Source organism: Haliaeetus leucocephalus, unplaced genomic scaffold (assembly GCF_000737465.1).
Source record: "Haliaeetus leucocephalus isolate CR32 unplaced genomic scaffold, Haliaeetus_leucocephalus-4.0 Scaffold428, whole genome shotgun sequence".
Classification (NCBI taxonomy): domain Eukaryota; kingdom Metazoa; phylum Chordata; class Aves; order Accipitriformes; family Accipitridae; genus Haliaeetus; species Haliaeetus leucocephalus.
The window spans coordinates 8,822,226-8,850,125 of NW_010972864.1; the positions used below are offsets into that span (position 1 = coordinate 8,822,226).

At 36.7% G+C, this 27,900-nt stretch overlaps 1 protein-coding gene across 1 annotated transcript in view; it reads right to left on the minus strand.

The window, feature by feature from the left end:
* ST18 (suppression of tumorigenicity 18, zinc finger) overlaps positions 1 to 27,900 on the minus strand; it is a 171,836-nt gene that overhangs the window by 62,412 nt on the left and 81,524 nt on the right. The window contains exons 3-5 of the mRNA XM_010574395.1: positions 15,035 to 15,141; positions 8,320 to 8,374; positions 6,392 to 6,422 (exon numbers count right to left, since the gene is read on the minus strand). Of these exons, the coding sequence (XP_010572697.1) occupies positions 6,392 to 6,422; positions 8,320 to 8,374; positions 15,035 to 15,141 (193 nt within the window). The remainder of the gene's footprint in view (positions 1 to 6,391; positions 6,423 to 8,319; positions 8,375 to 15,034; positions 15,142 to 27,900) is intronic.

Genomic DNA, 27,900 nt, shown 5'->3' on the forward strand with positions numbered 1-27,900 from the left:
ATTTATTTCTTGTTTACCATTTCTTGGTTACTGGTTTAACAGTACTGAAAGAACAACCTGTTTCTGAAGTATGAAAGCATATGAAACTACAAAAAAAGGCAAAAAGCTTGAGGTCTATCAACTCATCAGAGCTCTAGGAAAGGGAGAAGAGAAGAGAGGAGAGGAGAGGAGAGGAGAGGAGAGGAGAGGGGAGGCAGAATAAAGGCAGAGGAGGAATGACAGCACTGTAGATTTCATAATTTGATGGCTAATTAGAGGGGGACTAGAAGAAGGAGGAGGAAACAAGGGAGGAACTTAGACATGACAAACCTATAAAATTGGTTGTCATTACAATTTATGTTAATGTTTGTTTTATTAGTTATGATGAGAATGGTTGACATACAGGATATAATAATAAGGATAGGTGAATTCTAGCACTATTATTTTATTAGTTCTGTGACCAGCATATACTTACCGTTGCCTCACAGTAAACTGCACCATGTACTGATTGTTTAGTGCTTGTTTATGCTTGATTGTTCAATGTTTTCTATCAAACATCAATTACAAAATGATTTTTCCTTAGCATAAAACATAGATTTCCACGGATTCTTTGAGGACAGTACTGACTAGCATGCTAGCCTGAATTCCTTAAGAACCTAACAGTGTTGTCAGAAAAGAATAAGAAATGAAAAAGATTTAGGGAATTTAAGAAAGTATGACTGATGACAACATGACAGACTTGATTATACCAAAAATCATGGAGTAAGAGGCAGAGGTTAATATTTTCAAAGCCCAATAACCATTTTAGTTTCTACAGTGGCTAGGGCAGGGAGGAAGTTTGTTTTCCAAGCTAGAGAGCAGTCAGTAGATACTCTTAACCCATCATTCTGTTACCAGACCTTGGGAATAGGTACTCTTAAGATTAATGCCCGTTGTTTAATTTAGATCAGTTATCAATAGAAACAGCATGATGGAGATCTTTGTCTCAGGTGAAATGACTAATCTAGATGTATCATGGAGAAATATTTAAATGACAAGGTGGCACGACTCTATCCCAGCCAGTTACCATCAGAGTGAATGCTAGTGAGGAGAGCTGGGAATGTATGCTGTCAACACCCAATCTTCAATTGTAAAAAAAGACTTTTTGTCAAGCTCAGACATATCTGCACAAAACCAGGATAAATATCCTGGCAGTAGATATAACTATTGACCATCTTCATTTAGCAGTTACTACTAAGTCTATCTGGACTTAGGGACACACTTTGTTTCACCAAAGCACGTTAAGGACTGCGAGGGTCCCACACTCTCTGCCAGTGGGAGACAGATGAGTCACCAGGAAATGCAAGAGTCCACTTCAGTTTTATTCCAAATGTGTTTATTCAGGATTATGATAAATGTGCTTTTTCCCAGCAGTTTTCAGAAAACCAGAGTCTATGACCAACTCCTATGGAAACAGAAGCCAAGCCCAGAGGAGAAACCCGACAGTTTTCCAGATGCAGGCTAGGAACAAACAGTTTTCTCAGTCTCTGTCTTACTTTTAAGCAGTGTTATGGGATAAGAGTACTGTGAAGGTGATAGCTACGCAAATCAGTCATAATCTCAGTTCTTACTGAGGGACACTTTTGGGCCTTTTTATGTGATTTTTTTTCATGTGCCCACTTCCATCATCTAAATACTGTTTTCACCTCTTTCTCAAGTCATCTGCCAGACTACTGCTTTCTTTTCATACCTTACTTCTTAAAAACCTGCTTATTTTATGAAGCTCAGAAAGACTTACCAATGAATCATTCCTTTCTAAATGCAGCTTGGCACGCACAGCCCTTTTCTTTCATGCCACGAACTTTTCCTGAGTGGCCAAATTATCTCCTATCTTACCAAACTGTCTACCTTCATTCTATTACTTTCTGAAGCTACAGTTCAGGTATAACTGGATACATATCACCTACCAGTACTTAGAAGAAACCAACAAAATATTCAGTATTGTAGTATAAGTAATAACGACTTCAGCAAAATACTTTTTAGTATGCTGTCAATACTGTTACTTGTAGGGTTCAGTTATAGGGAATTTAGTTATTGGGCCTAAAAGTAGCTCATGGTCACAGGAGCGTTCCAGACGCTTTTAGAAGGCCTTGAACAGAATAAACAAGAAGATAGAAAAAGAAAGATCCTAATTAGAAAAACACAGGTGCACATTCCACGATAAAGGGAACTTGGCACAAACAACCTCAGTTCAGGGGCTTCTCTCGACCAATTGGACTAAGACAAGTCTTGCATGCTCTAACATAGCCAATTATGTCCTGTGTTTATGCGCGTGTACAAAGTGAGTATAACTAACTTTATCTTATGTTTGTGCGCGTGGACAGTATTGATGTAACCAATCACCGCTTATGCTTGTGCGCGTGGACACCAAATGCTTGCATGCAGCAGCCAATCAAAGCTTCTAAACAACTTAGAGAATTGTATAAAAATGATCAGCTAAGCTCAATAAAGTGGCAACTCTAATCATCTAATTGGTGTTCGATCATCCAGGCCCCACACGGAATAATCCCTAAACCCTACAGTTACTTACCTTGACATACCTCTTAAACATTTTGGATAAAGTTAAGGAGTACATTTCAGTAACATAAACGTTGTGAAATACTTCAGTACCATTGATTGCAGGGTTGCTTTGCTGGCTTCTCACCCTCCTAATCAAGAGACAGCAGCAAAGGGTGAAGTGTCCAGTTACTCCTTCTATCAAAGAGGCATCCAGACAGCTCTGCTCTGTTATTTCTCTCTCTGCTAAAGCATTCAAGATACTCATGTCTCTACACATTCACAATGAACAGTTCAACTTATCTTAATATCTTAAAAGGTTCACAACATCTGGAACGAGAGTTCCAGATAAAAAGTAACTTTCCTTACTTTTGAAGAAATGGTCCTTTTGAAGTGATCCAACACTACAGAGAGTAGGGAGAAGTGTAACTATTCTCATCAAAGAGCAGGACTGTTCTGCATGACCTGAAACACCAGTGCCTTGTGGAGTCTTCATTAATCATTAGTGACAGAAGCCAGAAAGACTTGGTTTCACCTGTATCTAACCCAGAAAAGGTACCCTTTCTGTTCAGATATGGACTTAGCCAAACTGATCTATGCTTTTGTAATCCCATGCTTGGATTGATCCAATTTGCTCTTCCTTGGTCTGACCCAGATGCCACTCCATAACCTACAGATGGTTCATCGTACTGTATCCCATCTGTTAAATAGAACAGAGTAATGAGAATGCATCACACCAATATTCCTCACTTCCCTTTGGTTTTCATTCTAATCCTGAACACAGCTGAAGGTCCTGGTCCTTTCAGTGGTCCATGACTAAATCATCTGAGAAGACCTCTTCTTTCTGCTTCTTGCAGAAGATGGATACAACAGAGTTGTTATGTCCCAAAGGTGTCAGATTCAAACTGGAATGTATGGGACAGACTTCTCCTGGCTTCAGCACTCACATCTACCACATATTGTGTTTGCTATATTTAGGTTGTAATAAAAGATTCATCTCTTCCTCTGGGTAGTTTAGCTACCAATGAAATCACCACAGAACTACATTCCTAAATGAAAAATTAATCCATGTTGTTCATAAGTAACTAATTAAGGCTGGAAGGAGAAACAGTTCTGTTTTGAAGGACTTCTTAAGCTGAGCATATTATGCTTTAACACTACAGCATATACAGTAGATATAGTAAAAAAAAAAGTCTTATAAATCTGAACTAATAACAGCAGAATTAATAATATTCATGTATAAAGAAAAGTACTTATATGATACTGAAATTTGGGATTCCTTAAGGAGTACAATTACATGAAATCGGTGCAAGTTTGACACTTAAATAGGAGTTGTGTATAGGTGGTCAGTATCTAGAAGAAAAGTACTGTCCTCTGAACACTCAGCACAGTGCAAGAGAATTTTTAGTTATTTTACTAAACAGAAAAAAAATTAAACCCAAACTTGTCCCTTAAGGTGATGTTTTTCTGAAAATATATTTTTTTATGCATAAGGGTTGTTCTATTTCTCAGGAAAAGATGAGTAATAGCAAAATCGTTAGTCAGATTTCTGGGTGAAACCTTGGCTTTCTTGAAATCAATAGATTTTTTGGCATTGAATGCCATTAAACAAAAATGCAACCCCTGAAATTTAGAAGAGAGAAATTTTCATGCATTATTGAATCTAATTGGTGATTGCAACTCTTTGTTTTGCTTTTAATTTATTTCATTCTCTACTTTATGAAACACAACTTGCAGAATAAGAAAAGGCTAACAAATGCTCTAGAACCAATCAATGTTATGAAACTAATAATAATACAATATGAGCATGTAAGCTTATGTAGTGCCTTTCATGTAGAAGTATCCCAAGGCACTTTGTAACAGAAACTCAATAAGGAGTGCAAAAGTGCTTTGTCAGATAGGATAAGCCAGGGGAAAAGGAGAAATTAATTAAGCATGGATTTAAATTTCTCAGCCAACACAGCATTTAGAACCTTGGTCAGAAAAGACAGTGGTTCCAATATCTGTATCCAGGGAACAGAGCAGACTATTTCAGTCTTTAATTCTTGAGGAACGTTCAATAGTTTTTTCCACAATAATATGGGTATGAGTAATAGGAATGCAGTTCATAGGCTACATTTCCAAAAGGCAGCATCTGCCTCTCTTCCTCTAGTTTTTCATAAACAAACAGGTTCATAAAAGTTGATCACCTGACTTGCATGCCAGTAAAGCCACTTGACTATGGAGACGCCCAACATTGAATTTGGTACTGTAGAAATCACAAATACCAAGTTAAGGACTGGGCAATGGCTTTATTGGCTGTTTAACTCACTGTTTTAAATGAATGTATGTTTTCTTATGGAGGTAGTCCACACCTCTGACAGACAGAGTAATCTGTTACACAGTAGTTCCTAAGTTAGCATGTATTTCACAGGGAAAAGCAAAATTACTTGGGTAAAGCTATTGTAATCGATAATGCATAAATTACAGCTTCCCTGATGTTGTAGAAACTTGCACATCCTCTATTTTTGAAACATTTTTCTCTTAGGAACACATGGACCATCCTCATTTTTGGATGACTGCCTCTTCGGATTAATGCATCCTTCTGGTGCATAAATTAGGGATGCACAGAGGAAAAAGGAGAAGCACTAAATCTCAGGAAACTGAAGCCATACAGAAAAATGAGATTCACAGCAGAGCTGAATGAGTGACTCACCATGAATAATTTATCCCAAAAGTTAGCCCCCACTTTTGTTTACACAATATCTATAAGAAGCTTATAATTGCCTCAGTTTTATTATAAACCAAAACATTAAAATATTGCTTGTCTTCACTGCAGATAACTTCCTGTAAATATTTCATGTCCTATCTTAAGAGAGAGTGGCACTTCGATTGATCAAATAAATCACATGATGATGTTTCTGTTCCCTAGATGGGTGAACCCACAAGCATGTACTTCAGATGCCTGCTGTGGTTAAGAAAGCAGCTCAGTAGCATGTGATGAAAAGTTAATTTAAGAAGGTTTTGCAAAAATGTTTTCAGTATTTATATTGCAGCTGTAACCCATTGTAATTCTGAGTCATAACTCTAGGAATTTGCAGCTACCTGTAAATATTTTCCTTGGGGGACATGAAGAGTGGACTTGTACCAGAGAAAACTTGAATTTGATGGTACATGTTCTTTTTTGAAGATTTGGTACTGAATAATATGCCAGTCTTTCCAGAGTTTGTTCTAAGATCTTGGACCAGTTATTAGGAGTTGGTGCACTCATTAGTAAGATTAAAGTAATAATGTAAAAATTTTACTACATTATTTGTGATCCGAAATATCCTTGTACAATTTATGGCTTTGAATGGACTGCCACACTTTATGCAAATTTGAAAAGAACTCTCTGCTGCTCCAATAAAACATGAAACGTCAGCAAGTACTTGAGGAAGAATGAGCCATTAGTGCATTTAAAACTTACAGTAGTTTACAGAGACTATAGGTTTTATAAAATCCATCTACAAAAACTTATAAATGTTAGTCTCTCTTAGAATGTTCAGATGTTGAAATATTATAATATTTATTACAGGAAAAAGAAGACTGAAGACTGATCAGAAACTATACTCTTTTGTTGTGTGCCCTGACACAGGCTGAAGATAAAGACAGTATACCAGGATCCTGCCCACTTTGCATGACTTTTGATTATGTTTGCATAATTATTGCTAATATTTTGCGCTTTTTTTGATATATTAAAAAAGTGAATCTGCATCAAGTACCCTTTGTCAGATCTATGCTAAATCTATACATAGTGCATCATTTGCTGGATTCTCTATTTTATAGCAATACCATTGGTATGAATTTATCAAAATAATCAAAAGATAAAACTGAAAAAATAAACAATGTGGGTTCTTACCTGAGCTCTTGAGCTATAGAGTCCACTTGAACTGTTAATAAAAGCAGGAAAGAATGAATTAGTTTACACTTCAAGACTTGTGCTTTCTGCAACCTTGCACCTGCCTATCTGTGATGACAGAGGAGTGGCTATCAAAACACAGGTGATTATTTCATGCTACCCACAGGACTGTAGCTACTAGTGGCAACTGTTAACTGAACGTATAATTCACACAGTGATTATAGGATGCATAAAACCTGGAGTATGATGTTGAGTGGAACAATAATAAAAATAACAAGAAAAAACAAAAGTAAAAGAGAAGGCACTTGTTTTTATTGAAAATAGAATGAAAAATGTCTGCTTTTTCTGAATTTTAATTCACTTTGGGAATGACGAAGGCTGGTGTTTACAAATACAAATACCCACACAAGGATATACAGCATATTGACAAAGCCAACAGGTGGTTCTAAGGATTACTCATATGGCACAGACAACTTTTGTTGTTTCCACTTCTGGGAAAATGTTCCAGATATATTAATTCTTATAGAGGTGTGTGGATGGGTATAAGAAAATCCAGAGAAAGAAAATCCATAAGTTTTAAAAATGTGTTACTAGCTTTTTGAGTGAAATGGGTGTGAATCCCCTATTAAATACAAGTAAAGTCTTCTAAGCCAGCCAGACTGTTTTAACTTACAGTCCCGACCAACAAAGACATGCTCTAATGCTGAGGTGTGAATAACTTCCCTATTCAATGGCTTTGTTCAAGTCCTCTGTTCTGGTACTTTTGAAATATATATGAATTTTACATTAATTTCAGAGAACTTTACTGAGGGATGCATCAAAGTTTTGATATGATAGTGCTTATGGTTTTTAGAAAGGCTTGTCTGTATTTATCCCCTTGTCTGCGGGCATTTTGTGGCACTCCCACCCCCTTCCTCTGTCTTTTCCTAAGAGAAGTTAGCACTTTTCACCCCTTTGGTCATTTGCAACTAAAGAACTAAGCCAAACCACACTTTAATTTTTCATTCTGACCACAGCTTGAAGCTGGAAGCATGATATTAACAATCCAGAACTACTGAGTTATGATAACGAATGAAATTAATCTGTTTTGCACAATCCTGAGAGTGCACAATTCACATTAAAATTTAAGTGAAGGATGGGTGCTTTGCACCTCTGAAAATAGTCGTAAGCAAAAATGTTCAGAGGGCAGGCAAAACTCTGACATTTATTTTTATGTATCTCCATCTATCACTCATTATCAAGAGTCACAAAAAGTGTTATGAATTAAAATAAAAAGTTATTTTCCTGAAAGGGCTGTATTGCTAGTCAATCATGTTTTCCAGATGTTGAGATCATTAAGGGCCTGTTTATCTCTCAGTACTGCATTTCCATCTGTTCCTTACAAAAAGAGAGGAATAGCTGGGAAATACAACTATGTCATAACTTTGCAAAATGAAACATGAGCACCAGTCCTTTAAAAAAGCACAGGGTTCTCCTCTGCTGCATACACCTGCACCTTTTGATTAAAGTAAATTTACTTCTGGAACATTTACACATCTAATTTACAGATAATTAATGGCAATAGACAGAAAAACATTCAGTTGGCTGAGACAAAGTTTTGTACATTATTTTGAAAACATCCATTCAATATTGTTTAGCCGTACTCCCTACGGAAAATCTTTGTTTGCATAATAAAAAGCATAACCTTTATTTTCTTTGAGAAATAGCTGAAAGAAAATAGCATACAGTAGATTTTTTCTGCTTTTCTTTAAGCCATAGCTAATAACATCGTGCCTCTTAATGCCAGCAGTCTGTGTCCTGCCTTGATTAAAAAAGCAGCCCTAAGGAAGCTACACACTCTCTTACTGCACATTAGGGACTGTGCACAGGAACTATCATATTTCATGGTGTGCTGGGCACAGGGTCATGGAACGTGCTTGCTAACTCACCCTTGGTTCCTTTTGAGCGCGTGCGCAGCTTTTTATTTTCCCCATCTGCATCCATCTGTAATATTAACACAAAGTCTTTAATTCATTCCTTTTGCCATTGAGGAAAAAAAAGTCTCCAATGCTTTTTTTCCACATTTCCAAAGGCTAGACAGTAATAGAAAGAAGAATAATCATGCCTTATTAATCTTGTCAAAGAGATAAAAAGCCATCTGTGAATATCTGGTAAATACCTAGGAGATACCTTTAATGGTACAGATTTGTTTAATAAAGTGATGGTTATGAGTGACTCTGTAAGGTTTAATGACAAGGTCTACAGGTGTTTGCTGAAGGCATAAGGTTAGACACAGCAATGCTGTATGAGTGCTGCTTTCAGCATCTACCTCCTGGAAGAAAAGGTCCCAGGAAGACACAGTGCCTACAGGCACTCGGCATTATTGTTGTAACTGAAGCATATCTTAATAGCTGCATTGGAACCTGCATTTCTGACAACTTCATCCTTAAAATGTGAAACCCTCTTGCTTGAATGTGCATAATTGCACATGTACAGCTTTAAAATTCTTCACCATTTAGTTACTTCTTACAGAAGTTTTGGTCAAAAACACAGTTACAGATTTTTATTTTTGGGGGGGGGGGGGGAGAGTGTAAAGGGCCCGGGTTGTTTTTCACATTAAAAAAACCCAAACAACACAGCCAAAAAATCCAAACACCCCAAAAGTCAGCTGTTGCAGTAAGATTTCTGACTGAAATAAGAGAGACCTTTCAAGATCAGCTGTTCTCATGACACTTTTGGCTACATCTAAACCAGCACTGGAAATATACACCTTCTGGTCTTGGATCCAGCCCAGACCCATAATTGTAGGGGCAGGTTTTCAATCCATGGATTTTATTACAAACCCCTGAAATTCAAATGGATTAAGATTTCATGTTCTGGTGCGGAGAGCTGCAGTGACATACAGCAGATTGTACAACAGTAGAATTTTGACCATGTCCAGGGAGGCAAACTCCTCTTCTTTCTGAAATAACTCTTAATTTTTCTGTAAGGAAGACTCTCTCAAGAGGAATTTTTGTCTAGGCAAAATATCAGGAACCCTGGAATTCTTCTTCAGTGTCCGGTAATATCTTACTATCTATCTTTGTTTTGAATCTCAGTTTCCCTGTTTGTAAAATGGTGATGATCAAACATAATGTAGACAAAGCAAGTCCCATGTGCTTCTGCAGATCAATATGCAGGAACAAATGCAGACACCAACATCTGTTTTATAAAACTGTTGAGCAAAAGGTGGATGCATTCTGTGGATACCAGAAGTTGCCTATGCCTGGCATCTTTCCCTGCAAAAGGTCGCAAGATAAAAAACAATGTCAACAGAAGATCCTGTCTATTATTTCACTCTTCCTTTCCGAGGATCAGCAGAACTGTTTTGCTCTACTGAGGGAAGGTGCAAGAAGTTCTGTTTGTGCCTTTTTACATTTATAGAGTTTGAAGATCTGAGGATGCTTTATTTTTAGCTTTATGTGACTCAGATAACTGAGATATTTTGAAGGTCTTATCTGAAAGAACATTACAGAATATGTCAAAATTGACCTGAGAAAGAAAAAGGGTAAAGTCAGCCTTTATAGGGGAGAAAAAGCATTTCTTTAACTTCCTGTTGTGTTGGGTTTTTTTTTCTATTTGTTGTTATATATAGTTACACATTATATACAGCTACTGGAATCAAAATAGCTATTTGCAGGAGAGAACACAAACATTTGAAAAGAGTGTTCATGTACTTCAAGAAGTCTAATTCTAGAACACAGGTTAGCAATATCTGAAATGAAAGTGTAAATTGATTGAAATGCACCTCAAAGCCAGAAAATGATATCTTTCCTCTGTTTAAATTTACATCTGATGTTGATTATTAGCAGTGAAGGAACATAAGTGGCTTGTGTTTACGCAGTGGGGCTGATGGCAGCCTTTACTTGTTACTATCCTTAAAACCTGGAGAACGAGTTTTTGCAATGTGACTGCAATGGTAATGGGAAACATGGCTCTGTTCTCTGATGCTGAGTTGTGATTGAAGGCACTGACCTGCCATAGACTTATAATAGGGGAGCAGGTGTGGCAATGATGGACTTTAATTTCCTTTAATAAACCTTTTATGTGCCACACTTTTACTGCCATTCTATGCTCTCCAAGGTCCTGCACATAATAGGTTCATTACTTTTGATTACTATAGTCTATTGAGACAAACAACTCCAGAACACACTATATATTATGTTCAGTTAAACCAATATAGACTATTTATCCACTGTGCATTATTTCACCTGCAACTCTACAGACAAAATTAACAACAGCTCCTGTAAGCTAAAACTATTAAAACCACTGGTACTCCTTTGTCATCATTTCATAATAAATACCACACCAATCACAGTGCTGCTCTTTTAATTATGAAACAAAAAGTGTCCACTGCTTCTACTGAACAGCAGTTACTTTGGTCTAAATAGCACGTTGCATTGTGATGAATATTTAAAAACTGCACAATAAGTGAAAACCAACAATAAAATCAATGTAGGTGATTTTTCTATTGATTTCCTTTCTTTGTAATAATTTGAAACTATGAGAGAAGTTTAATCAACTCAAACCTAAAATTTATAGAACTAGTTAGCCTGGTGCATACCACATATTAAAATAATTATCATGTCTGTGTTGCATAAAAAAACACCTTAACTTACAAAAAGTCCCAAACATTAACCTGAAAGTTTTACAGAAGTAACTGAATAAAACTGTGATTTTTTTAAAGTGTGTCAGCAAAAAGACTTCTCTTGCTCAAAATTTAAATGCAATATCTTTGGGTTTTCATAGTTCTTTCAGAGACTGCCTGATACTGAAAGAGTGAACAAAGTTTCTCACTTCTGATTGTTATCTACATAGTGATTGTTTTACGTGAAATTACAGCCTCAGATGGTCAGCAAGAAGTATTCAAACCTTTAAATCACCCATGGAACAACAAAAGAATTAAACTCTGCAAAATTCCATCCGAAATTTTTAGAGGTAATTGTTATCAAGGTGTAAAATTGAAAGACATATCTTATTACTGCTGTGTACTGTAAAGGTTGGATGGATTCTGGAAGGTGCTTCATGCTCTCAAAGCCGGGGATGGTCAACTCTCCCTCCCAGTATATATGTTGTCTTGAGAAAAGAAGCCATAAGGGATATATAGAATGGTCATGTCTGCACAAAATCCTTGCACTACCATCACGATAATATCTAAGTGCTTGTCAGGAATATTTTATTGAGGGTTATAGTCCCATATTTTTTAAGGGCACATTTCACAAAAATAACGACGAGTGAATAGTGGAATTAACTCCACTTTAACACTGTGTCTTATACCTAGATTCTCTGATTGAATGGATTTTAAACTTGTCTAAACATTTTCTTTTCAAAATTAGTTAGAACTAGCTAATGGACTCAAAAGGAATTAGTGGGAAATACACAGTCAGAAACACAGTGCCAGAGGGGTAGGAGCTATGCAGTCCCAAATCATTAGGCAAGCAGGCTAATAAATAAATACTTGCCTTGGAATTGCTTCATTTATGCCCTATTTCTGTGATTTGGAGATTTACTGAGGATGTCGATGTTGAATTATTTTCCTAAAACATGTTCCAAGAAATCTCCCTAAGTTTCGGAATGCTTTCTGTCTGACTTCGTGAATTTCAATTTGCTCCTCCCTCCACCTTTCCTTCAATATTGGTTGAGACTTAAGGGTAAGTCAATAACTAGGTCCCAGAAAACTGACTGGAGTCACCTTTGATACCACAAATTCTGCTTGGCTGAAACTGGCGTAACTTGCTATGTGACTGCTACAGGGTATTGATGTTTCTCCAGATGAATTTATTGGTGGAATAGCAGCAATCATACTGTCAGAGCAAACTATTTCAGAGTTGCTGGCTGCAGAAACCAAATGTTACTTCTTCTGTTTGTACCATCCCACTGCAGTCAGTGGACTCGAGAGCAGCACCTGGAAATACTTCCCTGAGTGAGAGAATCAGGATTTGGCTCTGAGTTTGGTTTTTTGTGTGCCTGGAGTCTATCTGTGCACATGTGCATGTACTGATATTATAATCGGATCCAAGAATATGACTAACAGCTGAAAATAGGGCATGTGCAATAAATGATAATAATAACAATAATAAGAAGAACAACTATTTCAGTTTACTTGCACATTTTTAATTCTGAATTTCAGAAACTAAATTGATACTGCTATCTTGGTAACATAGTTTCACAGCACATTACTGTGAAATAAACTATGACTTGGGGAAGCCAGTGCTGCTGACATAGGTAAAAGTGAAATGCACCTCCTGGAAAGAGCTAATGTAAGAGCTATGCACTTTCTAATTTCTATTGTAATCTTTGTACAAGCATGATTTTCCCGGAGTGGGTTTCACACTGCTGGACTGGCAGTCGGTTTCCTTTTGTGTAACTAGCTAGAGGAAAAGAAATAACCAGTCTATCTAGAGGTGAGGAGTAAAAAAGTTGACATTTCATTGTGATTTTCCAACTAAAAGTTACGTCTGATTTTCAAAATGAAATTTGGCAAACAACTTTTCTAGGACAAACCTTAGCTGATCTTGAGAGGTCTGAAAAAAGAATAGCTTTTCTTTACTATTTTTAATTTGTAAACTATTAAAAGTTTGTATAGAGGCAACAGCTATATCTGTCACTAGACTAATAAACTTTGCCAAAAAACAAAACCAAAAACAACTTGATGATTTTTGAGGCACAGGAATCCATCCTCAAGTCTCAAACACAAGCCACAAACTTCAAAGTTGAAGTCAGACACTACTAAGCACTACAACCAGGTCTGTGCTGTACTGCGTCCCAAAGTGACATGACACTGTGTGCCTCTCCCTATAATAAATAATACCTTCAGAGCAAGGTTTCAGTGCTTTTGGTACTCATATTTTAACATTTCTTTTGAAGAACTCATTTAAGAATCTAATGCATAAAAAGAGGATAATGTCATAAATAAAAAGATTTTAAAAAAAAACCTGAAAGCAAGAAGATTTCCTATAGCCTGTCCAGAAGTACAGAGCACTGTTTGGCTGGCTGTGTATATATGTATGCTGACTGCATCTTTCTGTCATTCTACGATAGCTTTTTTTAATATGAAGTATTAATGGCAGATTGATGGTGAGGAGTACGGTGCGAGAAGGAAATGTAAAGTACTCACATAGCAACTTCTAGATAAAGCTTATATATTCGGATTACTGGCAGTAAAAAAATCCAAAATTCAAAGACCACATTTTTAGGAACATTGCTTGTACCATGGTTAAAGTTTCTTGTTCTTCTTCTTTTTTTTAATAACATGTTGATAGCCAGAAAGTATAAAAATATTTACAAAGTAGATGTTCTTAAAGACTGTTACTAAAAATATGCCTTCTTTTGTGATTTTGATTATTCTTAACCAAGGAGTCATCTCATCTTTATTTTTGAAACTTTTGCTTTAGTTTATACAACGTTATTCCTGATTTCTCTAGGAGAAAGTTGAATAACATGGAAATAATTGGTTCAGATGTATTCATTTCTCAGGAGTTAAAATAAATAAGTACATCTACTGAATGCAAACTTTAAAGCATGTTTATACCACCTATAAATAATCGATAATTTGGCATTTTATAGTGTGGTTGAATGGTATATCTATTTTTGAGAAGATGATGGGTTTTTATATTGAAGTCACTACTTGAAAATATGCAGCAACAAAATAAACCTTGAATCAGAGGCAAGTTTCAAGAGCTTTGTACTGAGGATGATTTATTTTGATTCTCACTTCTAATTTCTGAGTTGTCACTGCTGTTGTATACTTCAGCCATGCAACTTTGCACAACTGGCAGTGCTGAATATAAACCAAAGCCATATGTTTATGTCCTTTTGCCAAACGACTACAGCAAATAGTTCTATTATTCCCTTAGGTAACCAACATGTGCCAAGTATTTCTATTAGTCTGCTTTACCAAGGCTTTAGAGGGCAGAGTCACAGCTTTATGAAATTAAGGGGCAACTGCTAGCTTTTTAAATTTAGAGAAAAATTATATAGTCTACCATGCTGAAATGCAGCTCAACACAAGCTGATGTGTGTTCCTACTTTCCAGAGGCTTTTTTTCCTGGATTTTTATTTTTTATTTATGTCAATGTCTTGTTACTACTTCCTGGGCTACTATGTACTAAATACATTTTTTAGAAGGAAAAAAGTGTCACTATTCACAAAGAAAAAAGTGCTTTGACACTTTGAAGTTTCTTACAGATACACCAAAGTTTGTATCCTACCCAACTGATATGTAGTTAAAAAAAACTCAATAAGCATTATAAAAAAAAATAAAATCACAAATAATCTATCCCTCACAGATTAAATTTAAGCAGTGCATTATGAAATACATTCTCACTTCTGGAGTCATATAGATTCAAAGATAGTTGTGTTCCTGTCAGTATGTAATGCTAACAGAGTGTAGTTCTGAAACTTAAAAACTAGAATTTCTAGTATTTACAAAGATGTATAACTTTTTCAATTGTTCAATATTGTTATATCTGACTGTTGATGGCTACTGTTCTTAAAACAGCAGATGCTATACGAGAAAAATAGTCCTAGTACACGAGACACTACACATGAAACCACATAGTATTCTAGTACCAATATAGAGGAATATTTTGACTCAAATTAATTTTTGTAAATAAATTATCCCACCTTTATGTGTTTCTGGGTGAAAATATATGCAGATTCCAAAGGACCAAATTCGTCACTCAGCCCAAGATGCCTTGCCTGATTTAACAGATAATCCTGAAATTCATTCTCTGAAAAACAAGACAACAAAAGAAAAGCAAAAACCAGCTATACTAAATAAAATGTAGATGAAACAGGACACTCTTTAAATCAAATGGGCAAATAATGCAGGTGCATTGTTTTCTTGTGTAGTTTTTCAAAGATGTGATATACAGGCTTCAATGATGCTTTTAAAAGGCAGAAAGAATAGCAATTTTTCTTTTGTGATCATACTTTCTTTATATTGTTAATGCTCTTTCCGATAGCTTATGAAATAGACCTGCTCTAAGAAAAGTTTCTCTTCTTGCACAGACAAAAATCCACAGTTTCTATGTGTAGAAATCCTTAGTCAAATGTTTTTACTGCATTAGAACCCCTTTGACTGAGTAGGATGGTTCAGTACATGATGTGAAATAAATGAGAAGCATTCTAAAATATTTTAATAATAGCAGAAAACCCCTCAGTTTTCTTTTTTTTTCCCTGATTTTGAATATCAAAGTTTAAAGTTTGGCAGACTGGTAGTGTTCTTACAATAAGCAAACTGAAGGAAATCCTTGACATTTCTCCATGCTCAGTTTTTATTCCTTTCTGTGAGGAATCTCCCTCTAAATCAACAGTAACAGCAAGGGAAGAAGAGCTGCAGAAGTTTGTATCTGAGTGTACAATACTGAGGGCCTTGTATTCAGAAATAATGAATACCCAAACCCTTCGAACACTTAAAGTTGTAGGTTCTTGCAACCTGAAAAACATGGCTGTAAGCAGTTATTATGGGAAGGCTTTATTTTGGCATCACTCCTGCCACTAGTGACCAAAATATAAAAATTTTACTATCACTTGCAACTTCATAGGTCCTTTTCAAATAGTATCCAGTGTATTTAGGAAAATAGATCTGTTCATTCAACATATTCCAATTATGGCAAAGTTTACAGATAAACTTTTGGAACTTGAAAGTGATACTTTAAGTATTCAATTAATGATATCTGATGAAGTTTTGTCAGTAAAATTTATAATGTTACATTTCTGAAATTGGAAAGGCTCATTCTAAACAGATTCTCTGGGAAGCTAGAGTTCATTGAGTGACTAATTTCTGCTTGAGTCCCAATAGATAGAATATTAGTTGCATCCCATCAATAACTTTTAATTAAAATAAATACGCTTTTATCAAATAGCAAAACAGACAACAGATGCAGGATGATAAAGAAGGGAGAAAACCCAGAACAAAACAGCCCAATAGTGAAAAGATTTTTTAAGCCATTTTCTAGCCAATATGTTGCTGGAAAAAGATGTTGTTTATCCTCAAAGGCCTCTTTCCCTGTTATTCTAGTTCAATATCCATGAAAAAAACCAAGAAGAGTCTTAAAGCTTTCTACCTGCCTCTTCCTCTTTGTTCAAAACACACTAACCTAAAACAAAAGATCTCTGAGAATAACTACAATGGTGAACAAAGCTCGCTTTAAAGCTTAAAACTTAGCAGCTTTTTGTCTAAAATCCTATCATGTTATGTATTTATTAGCATTATATTTTTCATTTATTTTCTCAAAGATTGCCAATAAAGAACCAAATCACATAAGGGAGTAGCTGTAAACCCTTTGAGTTCCCTAATGTCAAACTCATTAGCATCCGAATAACCACACAGCAGCACATCATCTGCACAATTGCAATTTTTTACTACTTTTAATAGCGTTTCTCAAAGGGCTCATTTTCAACTTTCTTCAGTGGTTAGTTGGTTCTCTGGGGAAAAGGAGCTTCCTGACGCTCACAGCTTCCACTCAACAACCAGGCCGTTTGCTGTCAGAAGCATCAGCCCTCTGCCCTAACCCCATCTGCTGTCTCTCTCATCCTAAGGGACCGAGAGTTAAGACACCACAGCTGAGATCCACTTGGAAAAGTGCACAAAGGAGAGGAAAATATACAAAACTTTTCGCATTTAACTTTACATAAAAAGCTAATACATTGAAAATTCTCCTTTTAAGAAGAGGAGTCTGGGCTGGGTCAGGGCTGGGGGGCAGGTTTTAAAATTGTACTGGAAAACTACATGCAACAGTGCCATTTGCTATTTCGCTCCCATCTGCCCCTCATGCAACATCATCAGCTATCTTTGTAAAGCAGAGTGTGCTACAGTAGGACAAAAGCAAGACCTTATATAAAGCACAAAACCCAAACCCCTCTTGTTGTTGTTGTTTAATCGCAACAGAAGTTACTCGTTAGTAAGTTTAAATGTGCTATTTTCTATTTCTGTCACATAACAGGGTGCTGGCTGCCATACAGCTGATTCGTGGGTGAGTACCCACATTTGAAGATACAGTGTTTCATAAAAAGTCTAATGCAATGTCATGCATTTGTCATGTTATAAACAGGGTGTGTAGGATTATGCTGTGTCATGGGATGTGATGTATCCCTAATGGAATATAAACTATGCATCACCTGTGTCTACACTCCAAGAAGCAACTTACATTTCAAATGTAAGTGCTGGGATCTGATACTTCAGTTAGCAAACAAGAGTTAGTGTTGATTTCACAGTAACATCAAGATCTTATACAATAAGCTATTGAGAAACACTTTATTTTAGTATATTTTATGAATTATAAAATTAATCATTGGCCAAATTTTGAGGTATTGCAAGAAGTGCAGATAAAAGTCTGCAATGCCAACTGGAAAAGTTAAGATCTCGGCATCAAGAGCCCATAAAGAACATGTATCTAGGTTATTGGTGACTTTGATGATAAGATTGTTGTTGATGGAAATCAGGTAGAATTCACTTACTTATTTGTCAGCCAAGGTTCTTTGGTGGGATCACTCCCCTTAAGTCCACACATATCTTCATTTGGCCCAATCCATTAATAGGTTGCATTAACTCATTTGTTTGTTTTAGTAAAGAATTCAAAAGGATTTACAGATGGCAAATTATGTCTACACTTCAACTCCCTATCTGTCTGAACAGAATTTTTTAATCCTGAAGGTGAAGTTTGCCTGCCTACAAAGAAAACCTGCACTCTTTTCAACCAGCACCTCAATTCAGCTGAATAATAAACTTTATAAACCCACAAAGACAGAATAAATGAGTTGCTTGATTTGACAGTGTAATGGTTCAGTGAAGTCACCTGGAACCTTTGCAATTCATTCTTTGGTTTATAGCCATTTCCAGTGTAACATGATTTTGTACTGACTCTGAAGTGCCATCCTACTGAGATCCATGAGTCATACCAGGATACTGATGTGAATCACCGTTTGGGCCCTGATCCTCGACATCAGATGTGTGTGACAAATCCCTTCAAGCAACCATTCTTGTCTATGGGTGTCTATGGGTGAAAGTCCACTCATTCAGGTCAGATTACTAGAGTTCCTGAGGATTTAATAATGAGAAAAGACATATTCTACAGTCAAAAATTATCTCACTAGAAGTCTGAGGTTGTTTTCTGTTAGAATTGCAGTACACAAAGCTGTACTACACTGTAAAAGTCCCCAACAACTTTTTTTGATCATCATGGATATCATTTCCATTACGTTAATTTGATTTTCTTTCATTTACCACGCCACTAGTTGATGTATTGCAAATATGAAAATGAATGATCACACCAGTTTGTGATTTGCCAACTCAGAATGGAAGTGATAGCTAAGGAAACAAAATCCAATGTGCTTACCATTATGATCCCTGAATATTTTTTGTTTCTACAGTGACAGTAATTTCTCTTTCTCAAGATAAAATAATGCAACATATTTAGTGTTTGAGAAAAAAATATGTGAAAGCAAAAGATGCCATTACAAATCAATGAAGATATATTGAGCTCTTCACTGAAGTCCGATCTTTATACTGCACAGGCTGAAGTACCTAACTTAATATGTAAAGTTCTGCACTAATTTATGGGTCACCTCAGTGAGATCCTTAAGTGCACGTGTAATGTTCACCACATGAGTAAAGAAATGAATTTCATTTGGCCTTCTGATGCTTCGCTTTAACACCCTCACTGCAGTACACATGGGCACTCTTGGAAATCTGAAGGATTCTACTTGGAAACATCATTTTTGTATAACTTGGGCTTCAGAAAGGAATTTCTTTGGGGCAGAGTACTCATCTTTGCACTTCAATTAAGTGCAGAGTACACATGAAACAGAACTATTGCTGCTTCAACTATTGTGTTTTCTTTCCCAACTATAAGGCTAAACTTTATCTTACTTAGTTCTACCCTGAGATGAACAGGAGGTCATGTTACCAGTGCAAGGCAGCCTGGTAACACAGGCAGTTGTCCTTCCACTACCTGTAAAAACACATCCTTTGCACTCATCCTCTCTTTTAAACATGGCAGTAATTCCAATGCCATGTGCAAGATCGTATTTTGCCTAGCAGAAGGGTTTAACTTTCACCTGATTTAAGCAACAAACTATCCCTTCAAGATGCCTGAGGCTTTGCTGTAATTAACATAACTGCATTTAGATGCTATTCATGACCGATAATTCCAACACCTTGTGAAAAAAAAAAAAAAAAAAAAAAAAGGTTGCATGCTGTAAACATTATAAACATATTCAAATAAGCTTAACACAATCTGCCATGCTTATTTCTGCCTAGATCATGGACCAGCGAAATGGTTAATGCAAATGGATTTATAATTTGCTTTGGGGGGCCAGTTTCTTCTCCTTATTTATTAGCCCAGCTGATGGGGCAGATTTGATGAGGCACTTCTGGAATAATTGAGTCATCACACAAAGAAGGCTGCTAGCATTCAGAGTGGTTTTATCAGCAGCAAGCAGGCCTGATTACTGACAATTACACTCTGATCCGGTGATGGAGGAGAAAGAGCCAACGAGTGGGAAATGTCCGTGTTTCTATCCAGGAATAATTTCTACATTCATTTTACATGCTAAGTGTTTCCTATCTCTGCATAATAAACTGTAAACAGGAATAGATGGCACAATGTCCCTTAATATTTCCTGGTAATGAAGACACAAATGTACAGTGAGTGCTGATAAATATAGATGAAACATAAGCTATTCTCTGAGTCTGTATTGTTACCTTTAAAATAAATGCATTTTGGTGGTAAAAGCATAATCATAGCTAATGCAAAAAAATGACAGAAGATTGAAGCTGTCCTTGTAACTACACAGAAACTTTGTAAAAGTCCTGTTAATCACTGCTGCTCTAGAGGCTCATAAGCTGAAGGTGATATACTGGAAAGAATATCATTTTGTTTCTCAATAGTCAACTGTGTAAGAACTCCTTTGCTTTGACACAGTAAAGGAGAGCAACAGCAGTGACCTCCATTAACACTTCAGGGATAGAGCACATCTCAATGCTAAACTGAAAAACAATGAAGCTGGTCCTAGAAGACATCTTCACTATGATAAATTCTCATTTCCCTCTCATCAACCTTAAGATAGTGTTTATAATGAATAACAGAGCTAGACCATAGATTTCATGAGTTGTGTTTAGCAATGTATTATTGCCTTTAGGACATTATTTTTTTTAGCAACCAGGATGCTGTAAAATGTCAGTTATTAACAAAATGCTGAAAGCAGAACTTTGGAAAAATCTGTTTCTTCTCTGACTCAGGAAAAAAACATGGAAACAGACATACTGAAGAGTTTAAATGTAATTTTGTGTTTGTTGATGGGCAATTACAGATTTCAGCTGGAAAATGTTAATGCCCTAGTCTAGGGAGAGTTTTTCTTTTTTAGAGTTGATCAGGCATGAAACTGAATAATAAACTTCTGCATGCTTGTTTATTCCTTTTCCTCTTTTTAAACTAATTCATAGCTTCAAAAGAACTAAAAGTTATTCTCTGTTCTCCTGCCGTAACTATGGTAACTATGTTTCATTAAAGTAGCCACTTAACTTCAAGGCTTGTGTTACAATGATATGCATTATTTTGAGTAAAACCACACCGTAACAACCTCATGATTTCAGAGCAATTTTAAAAGAAAGTTCAAAGAGCATGTGTCATTGACTCTGGAACACAAGGTTTGTTTTCTTTTAAAACATGTTTACTCTTTTTCAGCCTGGATGACTTTTCCTGCATAGAGTCATCTCTGTTGTAAGGTTCTGTGTGGGGGAACCACTACTGACTTCAGCAAAAGATGACCATGCTCTGCTCATCAAAAGGGGTGCTTAGTAGTTGCAGGATTGAGGCCAGTGGGAGATGCTTGAGCACACAGATCAGTATGACTAAGAGCAGCGAAATTGTGTTGTTTTAATTACTCTGTTATAACCTCCTTCAAAATCACAAGATTCTGGTCTGGTTCTGGAGTTGCTACATGCCTGCTGTTTAGCCACCACTGTTACAGTCCTTGTACCATACATGGTTTCCAGCAAGCTAGTTAGGAACCGATGATTTTGAAGGGCAATTTTATGGGGATGCTGTTACGGTTGCATTTAACCTCTGCAGAAGTGCTGGAACTGATTAGGTTCAGTAAAAGTGCTCACTCTCAAATACTTACAGGCTTAATCTAGGTTACTATATTCCTTCCCTGTGAATTCTGGCAGTTCCAGCCAAATTTCTGGGGGCTGATTTAATAGCCAGAATGAGGACATTGCAATTCTTACGCTGGACAAAACCCATGGCTAATTAGCTCATTGAACATTCTCTGACATGGAGTCAAAAGGAACAATGAACCTAAAAATACAAACTATTTTTATAAAAAGAGATATAACTACCATTCTGCTATCCTATGCATTCATCTTCCCCTTTCTGAATGCCAAGCTCTCTTCATTAAGCATGACAGACATGCCCCAAGAAAGGGAAAGTCACACAAAGGGAAGAAGTGTGCCTTCCCTCAACATGCAAATCACATATGTTCATTAGCTTCAAGAGTGCCATGTGAAGTACAGTCTGCACCATCTAAAAGACTTGTAATGACCCTAACTGCTAAAGATAATGGGGCTTGCTTGCGCTACTGCACTGCCCTGAAGATCCTGGGAACATGCTGAAGAGCACAGGAAAAAATAAAACAAGAACAAAAATACACCTTGAAAATCAATGTCATAGAGGATACGCAAAAAAAATGACTAATATTTGTCAGATACCAAAATGTGCATGTAAAATGTTCACTGGGACAGACTTCTTATCTGAAAAGGTTTCACTCAGCAAATGTTTGGGGCAGGTGTGTGGAGCAAGTAAAAGGGTGTTCAGTCTGTTTAAAGTTATGTTAAGAGGTCAGTGACACCAGGCATGGCTGTTTACATTCCCTTTTTGGAGCCTTTTATGATTCTAGAGTGGGGCGAAGGTTATTTCCTAAAATGGCACCTGTCTTCTGCCATAGACATATACAGAAGGTACTGTGATTGAGCAAATAGTTGGAAAAAAGGGATTCTGGAACTCTCTTCCTGCCTCTGCCACTGATCTATTCTTTGACCTTCAGCAAGTCTCTTCACCTTTCAGCTAAATGAGGATAACGACATAGAGTGCTGTGAAGTGCTTTTGTGCATTTCTAACCATGTTTTAAGATGGTGAATATTATTTTCGCCCTCAGGCATTCATCAATTTAATAGCCTGCTCATGTTGTCACTTCCTCTGAAACTCAACCAGATACTTCAAGAGTATGCTATTACTTGGGATTTCCAAGAAAAAAAGTTTCCTTTTTATTTTCATGCTTTTTTAGTAAAAAAAACCAAACCCTGAACAAATAGAAAAGGACACTTCTGAGAAGAATGAGTACTAATTAATGCATGATTAATGGCAAAATAATTTAAAACACATTTATGTTCTCTCCTAGCATATTAGGCAATCCAGAGGTAACTGTACTCTTGGCATGTCAGGTCTTTATCTTAAAAATGTGTTTCACTTGTTTTCCTATGAAGAGAAACATTCTCCTAGGAAATATCTTTAACTGTTTTACTTTGAAAGTTTCTGCTCTCAGTGTTGAAAATGTCAATAAAGTGTGTATATCTATCTATCTGTCTATATGTTTGTGGTAACATTAAGTGGTTTCAAATATTCATTGAGGTCCACGAGAGTGTTCTGGTTGTTTTCAATGGAGCCAGGCTTACACTAGGGAGCCTGAAAGAAAACTGTGTTTAAAGTGATGAAGTTTGTAAGACATCTCGCATACAATATGGGTACAATATTCAAATATTCAAATATTGAATATTCAATATTTCAAATATTGTACCCAGCAAGCACTGTATTTAATTTAAAAGTAACTGAAAGAGAAAAGTTTATTTCAGTGTGAGTATATTAGATGTGTGGTAAGAAAATGGCCCACTGTACCACTAAACAATAACACTACAGAAACATACCTTTGTAATGTTATTTTATATTGGTAAATAATAGTAATCTATTATTCATCCTATTGCAGCAAATTTGACTTGAGCAAGATGAAAAAAGCCTTCCTATGGCGAGATGTCTTACAAACTTCATCACTTTAAACACAGTTTTCTTTCAGGCTCCCTAGTGTAAGCCTGGCTCCACTGAAAACAACCAGAACACTCTCGTGGACCTCAATAATACATGTTATTTGCATGTGGAAGCAGTCACATACACTTGATACTAATCACACAGGTATACAAAGATACAGTCCTGGTCAGATGATCTTACAAAGTAAGGTGATTAGAAAGGATTTTGGATATGACAGCTGTAAATATTAAAGAGCAGTTTAGAAATTCTGATAGCACATCAATGAAATTTTGCTATTTTATTTGATAGTCATGTCATTCTTGATAAGTAGGCCTATATCAGATGTCTGAATATATATGGAATAGGCTAGTTTGTTGTTTGGATGTCACATTAAATCATGGGTTCTGCCTCTTCTGTTTACACCTCAAATGCCAATACATGTACAGGAAAAGGTGTGGGATGCGAGGTGGCTCTTGTGCTCAGGGCGTAATCATTTTTTTTCATATGCTGTGCTCACCTACACCAGGAGACAGATTTTTGTTTTCTTTTAAAGTGGTCTGCATCATTTTGCATCAGAACTATGTCCTGACACAAGAAGTAGTAGCTGTGACTTTTAAATAATCAGCCTCACTAAAGGCACCATTATGGCAATCAACAATGTTCTACCTTAAATCATTTTGACAATGCATTCTCTGTACTGCCCATAGACTTGGAGGGTGTCCTCAAAACATTCAAAGCTGGGACAATATTCATGGTTAAGAAAAGTCCAGAAGCAGCCAAACAGGTGTGTATTTCTCCCAGAAAAGGCCTTTTTAGATAGAAGACCTTTTGTACACTAGTTCTATCCTAGGCCCCTTTTAGGGGCCACACCTGAGAGAGAAAGTGAATTATCAATGACTTTTTTTTAAAGAATCAGTGGTTTAACACTAATTTCTAATCAGATCCTACAGAAAGGAACAGCTCGCATGGCAGCTGTACTTTTCCCAGGGTTAATTACCTTTCACTGCTCTCTACTAATGAGTCAGCTGTTCCTGTCATCACACAACTACACTGTGTTCATCTGTAGCTCTAGCTGTGGACAAACACAGTAGCTAGAGCCCTGTTTACATATTGGTGAGGTTTGTTGTGCAAAGAATTTGCAAAGCAGTTTTTAAAAAAAATATGTAAAACTCCCATGCCTCTTCATGGAAACAACTGTACTTTTCAGGCCAACATCATGTTCTAAAGGTTACTGAATTAATCAACAGGAGTAGAAATCTAAGGACATGAAAACTAATAATAATTCTTTTTTTTTGTAATATTGCATAATAGTTTATATAAGGAAGATTGGATCCATCTTACCTGATTATTGGGTGAGGATATTCATTTATAGCTTGCTAGTCTATGCACTAGAAAACTTCTTTATAATATATTAAGTAGTAGAACAGATAATAGTGCAATGCACTTAAGGAAAGAGTTTGTATTATTTCGCATGGCAAACTCTAATAAGACAATGATTGAAAGCTTTCAGTAACCTGCTAATGTTTTTACATAATTCTAGAAGGTAATTCAGTAGCAACTAAATAGAACACATCATTTTCTAGCTGGGGTGAACAGGATGTATGCTTTATAGCCATATAAGATCAAGACCGATCCCCATACATCACTTTTATATGTCTTCTTTAAGGACTGTATAAAACTTGGGGATATTTAGAAAGGCTAACTCTAATAACAGGGAGGGGACTGACACCTGGCTTCCTTTTATTGCCAAGAAAGTAAGGGCACGAGCTCCTCCATGGCAGCGATGAACACCTACAGTTAATCACTAGTGGTTATGCCAGCTTCCTCGTGGGAAGCTACGAAGACTATGGCTAAAGATGGGCTTTGTGACAGAGCTTCCAAAGCTCAAGTCCTGTTTGGGTCAACAATCAGAAAATGTTCATTTTTCATATAACCAAAGACAGGACTCTAAGTTGGCACTGTCTTCAAAATATGATTCTATGCTAAAACTGTCTACATGGAGGTTGCCCTGAACTGAGCAGATTTCGTCAGGGTAAGATCTGTAGGTGTTAGAAGAGAAAGTGAATTTTCACCACACACCAAAGGGGCACCACACAATACGTGTTATGTGAGAATGAACTCAACTACTCGCAATTGTATCTGCAACAGGCCCATTCATGAAGATACTATTCGAAGCTGAATTCCTTGCTAGCTGTGACATGAGATAATGGTCATTGACAAATCTAAGGCAGGAATACAGTCATCTGAATATGATGAAGGAGGAAGAAACTTAAGCTTTCCAGGTTAACCTTGCAGGACTGGCAGCTCAGAATATGATAAATTAGCTTTTGAAAATACCAAGGCAAAAGCAGCATGGGATTCCAACGGATCACTTGAATAGTCATCTGGGAAATTAGCAGTACACTTTCCTTTGAACGTTACTGTAATGAACCACCTCTTTCTCTCAGGCAACTGAACTTGCGCAAGCTGTATTGACAACCTCAGACAATCTGAGCGATGACAAAGTGTGAGCTGTGTGGTTATGGTCTTTTAAAAGGCAGATATTTATTTATTGCTCTATTAGAAGCAATTCTCCTGCTTGGTTTTGGAACTTTATGTGAAAGTGAATTTCCTGAAGGTGCATTAACTGGGCTTAATGATTCACAGAAACCTCTGATCACTCAGGTCAGGCCAGGGAAAACTGTTATTATGTAATTCCCATTTTGTCTCAGATTCTCCCTCTGCTCAAGAGATTATTCCTTCTTCCAACATCTCACTCACTCTTAATATTAAAAAAAAATTCTCAGGGGTAGCATGGGCATTCTCCATCTACTCAAAGGTCTTCACGTGTTACTGGCTTGTCTTCTCCTGGGTTCTTGAGAAGAACATTATGCCTTCTTTATCCACAGGCAGGAAAACTGGGAACAAGTCCTCTCCATTTGGTGAATGGGAAAACCTAACCCCTTGGACTGAGGTTCACCCTTTCCTGAGATGCAGTCTGCTTAAGTTGAACTCTGTCAGTAACAAGGCTTACTAGCTCTCTACTAGAAGTAGACTTCATGCTATACACTGAAGCAGCTGGGACGCTAGGAGACATCTTCTCTAAAGAGCCTAATGGGTTGATGATAGTCCTACTGTGGGGATCCCTCTTGGAGGTTCAGGAAGGAGGAGGCACACTCTCTGAAAAATTTAGGGCCAAAAATCATATCTTCTGCACTGTGCCCACTTAAAAACTTGACTTCTTTACTTTTAAAATATCATCAATATAGCCATGCAACTTCTAAATTTAAAAGATGGAGATCATCATGCAACTAACAAATAAATACCAAAGCCCCATGAATAAATAGGGAAGCAAGCTGTATGACCTGAAGGGTATCCACAATGCTGAACTTGCTGTTTGAAGGCTGGCAATCATTGATTGAAAGCAACTTGCACTTCTTCAATATTACAGTATTATTCCCTGTGATCACAAAATAGTAGCACATTATTCACATTAATAACAAAAATAAGTGGTATTATTAATGTTGTTGCTACAAATAACATTGGGCCCAAAGCATTCAGGGCTAAAGCTATTTATTCTCTCACACTATTCAAAATGAGTAAGGGATATTTAAGAAGACATTTTCTAATGACAGGCACTAAAATGTTGGTTGTGGGGAAGAAAACTGAGAATATTATATGTGAGCAGGTTGAGCTTTTCAGGATAGATGTTAAATCAGTCTGAAGTGTTATGTTTATTGAACTGGTGTCAATTTATGCCATAATGAACTTCGTATGCCCACAATTTTGGCCATGATTTTCATTGACTTTGAATCTCATCTGTGGAAGTGCTACTGGAGATATATAGTTACTAACCCTTTGTAAAACTCATTGTTACAAAATTAGACCAAGCTAAGCATAATCTTATGGCAGAGTTTACTACTGTGGTTACCCTCCCCTCAGCAAAAAGGTATGAAAAGGCAAAGGACTGTCAAGACACCCAGCTATGGCTCCCTGCTTCCAAGGCCAACCCGTGCCTCCCATGGTATAGATTAGGGCAGTGTATAGCCACATGCTGTACCACAGGAACCATTCACTACATCGGGGTTAGCATAGCTTAGTGGAGCTCCCTCCAGCTCTGATCCCTGAGGAAATTCTGAGTTGCCCACTTAGAAATACAATTTAAGCACTTTGCCTCAATCTGAAGAAACTTCGAGAACTTATCCCTAGAGCTTAAAAGGATGAATATTTGTTTAATAAAAATCACTTCTATGTGCTAAAGCTATGGATATAATAAATAATCCTCTAAAAATCAAAATTTGTGTCATCAAATCTCTTCAAACACAGAAAAACCCATGAATTCTATGCAAAGTATGCAGAGCAACTGAAATTTTGAACTGCAAGCTTGCTTGTAGTTTTTATGATAGCATGAGGAACATTGAACCACTATAATCACCCATAGAAACAGTGCAAAATCATCATCTAATCTATCCTTCTATTATTTGAAGC